This window comes from Sinocyclocheilus anshuiensis, unplaced genomic scaffold (assembly GCF_001515605.1).
Source record: "Sinocyclocheilus anshuiensis isolate Anshui unplaced genomic scaffold, SAMN03320099.WGS_v1.1 scaffold227, whole genome shotgun sequence".
In the NCBI taxonomy this organism is placed as follows: domain Eukaryota; kingdom Metazoa; phylum Chordata; class Actinopteri; order Cypriniformes; family Cyprinidae; genus Sinocyclocheilus; species Sinocyclocheilus anshuiensis.
The window spans coordinates 1760667-1768274 of record NW_015549590.1 but is presented as its reverse complement, the minus strand read 5'-3'; the positions used below and the strand labels follow the sequence as shown (position 1 = coordinate 1768274).

The 7608-nt window shown below is 34.0% G+C and overlaps 1 protein-coding gene across 1 annotated transcript in view; it reads right to left on the bottom strand.

The window, feature by feature from the left end:
• LOC107658010 (adhesion G-protein coupled receptor G2-like) overlaps positions 1-6833 on the bottom strand; it is a 15512-nt gene extending 8679 nt beyond the window's left edge. Inside the window, exons 1-12 of the mRNA XM_016446386.1 lie at positions 6686-6833; positions 6446-6543; positions 6273-6331; positions 6061-6109; positions 5903-5934; positions 5661-5809; positions 5475-5585; positions 5290-5364; positions 4696-4781; positions 4559-4626; positions 4324-4472; positions 4104-4230 (exon numbers count right to left, since the gene is read on the bottom strand). Of these exons, the coding sequence (XP_016301872.1) occupies positions 4104-4230; positions 4324-4472; positions 4559-4626; positions 4696-4781; positions 5290-5364; positions 5475-5585; positions 5661-5809; positions 5903-5934; positions 6061-6109; positions 6273-6331; positions 6446-6543; positions 6686-6833 (1151 nt within the window). The remainder of the gene's footprint in view (positions 1-4103; positions 4231-4323; positions 4473-4558; positions 4627-4695; positions 4782-5289; positions 5365-5474; positions 5586-5660; positions 5810-5902; positions 5935-6060; positions 6110-6272; positions 6332-6445; positions 6544-6685) is intronic.
• Positions 6834-7608: the final 775 nt, after the last annotated feature.

Sequence of the window (7608 nt, the reverse complement as noted above, 5' to 3'; positions counted from 1 at the left end):
TATACTTCTAATTCATGACTGGCGTTTTGTTTTGTTCTCTCTCCGCATTCGTCACTAATCACGCAACGCCGATGTGCTACATCATCCGCCGGAACGCCTTCCGCGTATGACAGTCAGAGGAAGTGAGAGAAAAGTGTTTATTACGTTTGAAATATGGATATTTTTCTTACAAAATGCATGGATTCACTACAGGAGGCCTTTATTCACCCCCGGAGCCATTCCCTAGGATGCCTCGAGGGTGAGTAAAACACAAGCTAATTTTCATTTTTGGGTGAACTAACCCTTTAACTGATTCGGAGTTTCAAAAAGCTCCGTTTCACCCATCACTATGTGCTTTTTTACATCGTTACAAGCGAATGGCTCTTTTAATCGGGTATTTGCTAGTGAATCGAGTTTGAGTTTGAATCAATCGGAGCGGTTCCAGACTAGTACTTAATCAATAGATACTAGAACTTATTCATTAGTACTAGTATATTTTCCATTAAGTACTAGTACTTATTCATTAACTACTAGTGCTTATTCTTTAGGTACTAGAGTCTTTTGTAAAGTTACTAGTACTTATTCATTAGATACTAGTACGTTTTCATTAGATACTAGTGCTTATCATTATATACTAGTACTTATTCATTAGATACTAGTACTTATTTCAATAGTGACTAGTAATTATTATATTGTTACTAGTAAAAAATTTTAAACACACTATTTGCAATAGTGACTAGTATCTATTTAAATATTACTAGTAAGCATTCATTAGATACTAGTACTTATTTCAATAGTGACTAGTAATTATTATATTGTTACTAGTAACAAATTTTAAATTTTTGTTATTCAGTTTTGACTAGTATGTTTTCCACTAGTGACTAGTACTTCATTTTTATGTACCAGTAGTTATTCATTAGTATGTATTTTTTAGATACTAGTACTCATTCATTAGCGACTAGTACCTATTAAATAGACACTTGTACTTATTCATTAGATACTAGTACTTATCCATTACATACTGGTACTTATTTTTTAGATACTACTAGTGCTTATTTATTAGAAACTAGTACTCATTCATTAGATACTAGTACATATTAAATACTGTAGATACTAGTACTTACTCAATAGATACTAGAACACCTTTATTAGATACTAGTACTTATTCGAAATGTTACTTGTAAGATTTTTTATTTTACTAGTACATTTTTTAATTGAACTCTACTGTAGCCATTTGGACTAGTCATAACATAAGACAAGTAAAAAAGTAGATCTGACTACTAAGATAAGAATTGTTACTAGTAGTAATTACAAAAGATACTAGTGTCTAATAAATAAGTACTAGTACCTAATGAATAACTACCAGTATCTATTAAATAGTTAGTATCTAATGAATTAGTACCAGTATCTAATAAATAAGTACTAGTATCTAATGAATGCTTACTAGTAATATTTAAATAGATACTAGTCACTATTGCAATAATTACTAGTCAGAAATGAAAAGATGATATAAAAAACAGAATAACTACCACTCCCTGTTCATTTGGAGATATCTTCAACCTCATAAAGAACTAGTGAGAATGTATTTGGAGATATCCTCATATAAACAGATCATTACAAAAACATGAGTACCTCTCCACCATCCAATCAGTGTCCACGTGGTAATACAATACATTAATATGCTGAATTAATTTGATTGTTAAGTAGGGCTAACTGGCTTTGTATGTTAGCATATCTTGCTAATTGGTTATCATGAAAACACAAGGAAAGATTACAAACTTGTTGTCCAACAAAAGTATAATAATATATTTTAGTCCAAATTCACTACACAACATCAGTCGAGTCTTTGAAATATTTTGTGATCTGACGTGGTTACATTAAACAGAATGAGGCAGAAATCATGCCACTTTATATTATTCTATACAGTGGAGGAGCGGAACGGGAAGGCCTGCGATCGGACGCCGAGGTTTCTTTGTTTCTTCTCGATAGGTGAGTAACATTGGTTTTGCTTTGTTTCACTGAACTAATATATGCTGGCTTTTGCTTGAATATGCTCGTGTGTCATGTTCGCTTGTTTGTTCATCTGCAATCGTATTGTCGTTCCCTTCAGCTATGATACAGACACATTCATTTCCACACCCTATAAGCCTGGAGCGTCTAAACCTCCTCCACTGTCTGTTTCAAGCATCAGCTCCCAGTGTGCGTCCGAAAGTAAGATAATATGTTTAATACAGCAGATAATAATACAGCAGATTCCGCCATAATCGTTGCCTGGGTTTTAAGATTTTGGGGTAGGGGCGTGTTTGTTTTGTATCAACATTGGCTACCAGAAATCACTTACCCCACCTTTAAATGTTAAAACGGCTTTCCATAGTTTGTCTGTTCCTCCGTTGTTTACGCCTTCAGCCATGTTTATATGTTATTGTCAATACTACTACTTCCTTAGCTCGCTAGTTTTATGACATTAACTGAAATAAGCAGAACATGTATTTTGTTTACAAATAAAAATATCCCTATTTCAATTCTGAAGATGCTTTCCATGTCAAAACATCCAACATAATATCCAACATTCTCATTTGAGGTAACCGGTTTACTCCTAATTAGTGAAATACTCCATTAATATGATGAGCACCTCAAAATACATATGTTATCCTATATGGAAACATTGTGCTTGATGCTTGAGTTTGTAGCTTAATTCACTATATTTTAAATAGTTTGACCACCACAATTCAGTTGGTGACAGTTCAATAGGAAATAAGTTGAATGCATCCAGTCATCTCATACCACTTAAGTAAATAAATGTTACAATTTATCAGTATACATTGTAATTAATATCTGAGAAATTATTATTAAAATGGGATTGTATTAGTCTATATTATAGTGTGATAGTCAAAAAGCAAATGGGTGAAGCAAAAGAACACAAAACTGCGAGGGTGAAGGTTTGATTTTGACACTGGAGGGGACATAACAGCAGACCACCCCCCCCCCTCCCAATCTAAATACCCCAACATTTTCGCATTTATGATAGACTTTTGACCACAATTTCGTTTATTTATTATTTTGTGGATATTTCAGCTAAGAGTTTGCTTTGTACTTTTAGTTTTTAAAAAAATGTTAAAGAGGGTAAACATTTAACTGTACTGTGCACAAATGGTTTAAACACTTCGGCTACCTTGTTCTTACGCCGCACATGTATTAAATGTGCGTCCTTGAAAGCATGCCGTTTTCTAGCATATTTACTTTAGCTTCTCAAGGTAATATTAATTGTATGACCTATTTCTGATGTGGCCAAAATTACAACAACAGTGGTTACATAAACATGGTTACATATTTAATTCTTTGCTCAAAATTATAGCTATGGACAATTTAGTAGTTGATGGACATTACTAGGGACATGTAACTAGCATCCCTACTAAATTCTACACCTTGTTTGTCAGCAAAGGACTTTTGACAGCTCCCCAGCTAACAACATTTTTTAAAGAATGTTTTGCCAGTGATTTGCCAAGTTATGAAAATGTTAATTCTGAATGTTCTCTGAACATTCAAAGCATCACGTTTTTTCTTTTAAAAATGTTTAGATTTTTTATTAAAACCCATTTTGGCAGCAGTGAATATGTCAAGAAAATATTATTTTCAAGGTTTTGGAAATGATTGTAGTACAGCTTTTCCTGAGGTTTCTTAGAGCTCTTGAAAAGATCAGTTTTATGCAGTGGTGACTGGTGTTATATTGCTGTACTGGGAGTTAATATTTGCATTGTCAGGAGTCCAAGCAGTATTGTCAAGCTAATTATTCAATTAAAGGATATTGCTTTCCACCAGAAAAAGATAAGGCATATTAATCAGCAGGGCAGCACAGGATTGTTTGTATAGTTTCTGTGCCAAATGACGCAAAGATAAACACATGGCAAACTAGTGTTATCTGAATGTTTTTCCAGGGCCATTGAATTGTATCTATAGAAACAAAGCAGAATTTCACTTATGCAATGGTGATTAAAAAATGATAACGTCCATAAAACAAATTGGAAATTTGTTTTTTAATACCTCAATAGATTAATTGACTGATGCTCATATTTTAACAACCTGTGTATTAGTTGCAAAGCCACTGCACAATGTGTAGTACTTACCAAAACCTTGTAGCAATTTCATTCCCTCTTATACACCCCATGCTATATTCACTTTGAGCTGTCATTTCGGGCCACATGTATACACCATACACTGTGAGCATGGTTTCCTCTGGACAAAGGCCTGGATCTGCAACAATAAACAGCATTGAGAAACCATACACATATTTTGGCTCTATTAATATTTCTTTAATTCCAGTATAAGGCCAAAATCAGACAGTACCTATATGGCTGATGTTAACTTCACCGGACGGGACACTGATACTGATGGTAGCATTGGTGTATCCTTTTGTCAAAAGTTCAAAAATCAGTCTCTCTGTTGCTGTGACATTCACTGGTACCATAGCCTGAACCTGAAAAGTAGTGATGTACCTAAAAAAGATTTTATTTGAGTAACAATACAGCATCTATTTTATCTGCATTTGCGTGTTCCATGTGTTCCATGTTGGGACACTTACTTAAGAAGACCTCCTTTTATCACAAGATTCCAAACATCCATGTCGCATTTTCCCAGTGTTTGCTGAAGCTGAAGAAAGAAGCACATCAAATACAAAGGTATGGTCCAAATTACTTTTTAGAATATGTCATTACTCACCCATTGCTGTATAGTGTGTTGAGGGTCTGTGATGCTGCCACTCATTGTTAGATTGAGATAAACTCTATAAAAAATGTCTCCAAAATCTGGTGAAACATTAGTAAATTAAATGGTTACACTTTAATTTAAGGTGTCCTTGTTACAGTGTAATTATACATTTAAGTACCGAGTAATATTTGCATGTACTTACTATATGTTTGGAGTTAGGATTAGGGTTTGGCTTAGGTTTACTTGCATGTAATTATGAATAGTTTATTGTTATTATAATAGTAAGTACATGTGAAATGTGTAATAAAGACACCTTAAAATAAAGTGTTACCAATTAAATTAACTGTTTAAAATACAACATAATATACTGCAAAATATTTACACATTATTTGACAGAAAATAATATCACTCATTTAAAAGAAACACATAATAAGGATAATTAATTCAATATGATTCTATATTTTGCACAAAGATTTGTTACACTCATAAAACCTGCATTCAAATATGTTTTACATAGTTGTCACTTTATTTGTTTTTCAAAGATTCTGGTATATCCACAATGTACAAACCATACAAAAATATGTGTTATGTCATTGTTTAACTCACCTATGTTTGAAATGAAGCCTGAAGTGATTAAACAGATCTTTTCCATTGCCAGTGTTTGTGATGCTGTGCGAGTTCCTGAAGAACAAAATGTTTTGCATATGAGCTCTTGAAAAGGAATGCGAGTTTTTAGTACTTTTTAATATGAATTATGGTGAAAAGTCTTCTGGATTAATAAAAGCATTTACTTGGTGAGTTATGAAGCTCTGAATGGCACAGACCTGATATTGTAATATTTGTACTTGAGACTGGTGCAACAGTGGTCAAAGCAGGATTTGAAGTCGCGTTGGGAAAGACAGCTGTAAAATTCAAAACAGTGACCTTTTTTGTTGACTGAATGCTCCTCTTCCAACCCCTTACATACAGCTACGTACCTACTGAGAGGATGTTTATAGATGCTGGGTTTGTTTTCAGGAGGATGTTGTTGTAGATATAGATGGGCATTAACAGCCCCTGTATCATAGACATTGTTTCACTCACATCAGCTGCAGGCATCACTCTCACAAACACCACACAATCAAACCTAAGACCACAAACATGACAGATCCTCCTTTAGATGGTTTGATATAAACTTGTGACATATATTTGTGTGTTGCGGGTGTATGAGAATTTTTACCATTGTGTCTTGACTGGTGACTTTACAGTGCCCTTCAAAGAAGCATAATGTTACATTTATATGTAAAACATACGTTTTAGTGTTTTGTAGTGTTATAATATAAGGATATAAATTATATATGTCCACTTAATCATGAATAATTATGGTATATGCTATACCTGAATTTCCTCCATATTTTGTCCAGCTAAACCAGCTCCTGTTTGAGGGCTAAATTTTGGCACTTCTCTTAGACAATAAAATAACATAACATTGCATGGATACCATATAACATCACATGCTTACATAATGCAAGTTGTACAAATATTTGGATATCTATGTATACAGTATGTTTGCTCGTTGGTTAGTTAGTTTTAAAAAATGAAATAATTACCTTAAATTTGACAGGAACACAGAATGCACTGATATTTTCTGAGGGAAAACGTGCTTCAGCTGAAATTAAAAATATATCAATTCAGTATATAAATGCTAATGTGTAAGTGAAACTGTTAAATGTTATATATATTATAACATTATATACACACATATATGGAAATATTATCTTACCCAGATTAAAACAATCTCCTGGATAACATTTTCAGTATGATCATTATTGATATTTTGTGTAATAGCTGTGTTCATTTGAATTTTATATTTTGACGATTCTGAAATGTGGTGAAGACACAGTTAATTAGAATGCAATGACAATAATGCATTTCATCATATAACACAAGTTATTGTAACATTCATTCTATATTTCCTCTTCTAGAAATAGTCTTGTACTCTTTACAGAGAGCAATTTCTCACCGCAAAGAAAGTTGTCATCCGGAATGGGTGGACACTTCTGATAATCCCAATCTTGCTCTCTCCAAGTCACAATATTCCCATCTACACATCTGCGTGCATCCAGCTGCTGTGGACTCATCTGCACTCCCCACATCCGGAACAAGGACATGTCCCCCAGAAAGTTCTTCCCAGTCTCAAAATCAATAGAACCTCCAACAAAATGATGTGACACTCCCAAACTCAGGGAACCATTTGCGGCAAGGTACCTGGGTGACTTTTCATTCAAGGGAAATTCAAAAACTGCTTTATTAATGATCACCTGGAAAAGCCTATTATGACTCGACCATGTCAGACAAACTGTGTGCCACATGTTTACAGGCATGTCATAAGCAACTGTCCATTCTTCTCCAAAAAGAGAGCCTTTTACATTGCCCATATTTCCAGCTAAGCCAAACTCCACGTGCTGTTGACCTGGACCTTTGTAGTCAAAAGCAGTCCATTCAGAAGTGCCAATCATTCTATTGAGGTTGACGCAGACACTCAGTTCCACTAAAGGTGGGATGATAGCTCTTTTATTCAGCAGCCAAACACAGGATCGGCTAGTAAAGGCCGTCTTCATCCCCCATAGGCTTGCACCTAAAAGTTACAGATTACAGATTAGGCATCTATTTTCAGCTAAGAGCAATGTTTTGGTTGAACAAAACCAATTAATGCAACAGATTGCATCAGTCTTTTTAAAACGATCACTCACATATTAACAAGCAAAATACGACTTGTCATTCTTAGCTCTTGTCACTATTAACAGACACTTATAAATGTCAAACATAACAGAGTTAAACACAGGCCTTTCCCTTCACTAAAAAATTATAATCAACAAGTAATATCCATTTTAGCAATAGAAAAACTTTTACTAATATTTTCCCAAGAAATAGAGTAACACGGAC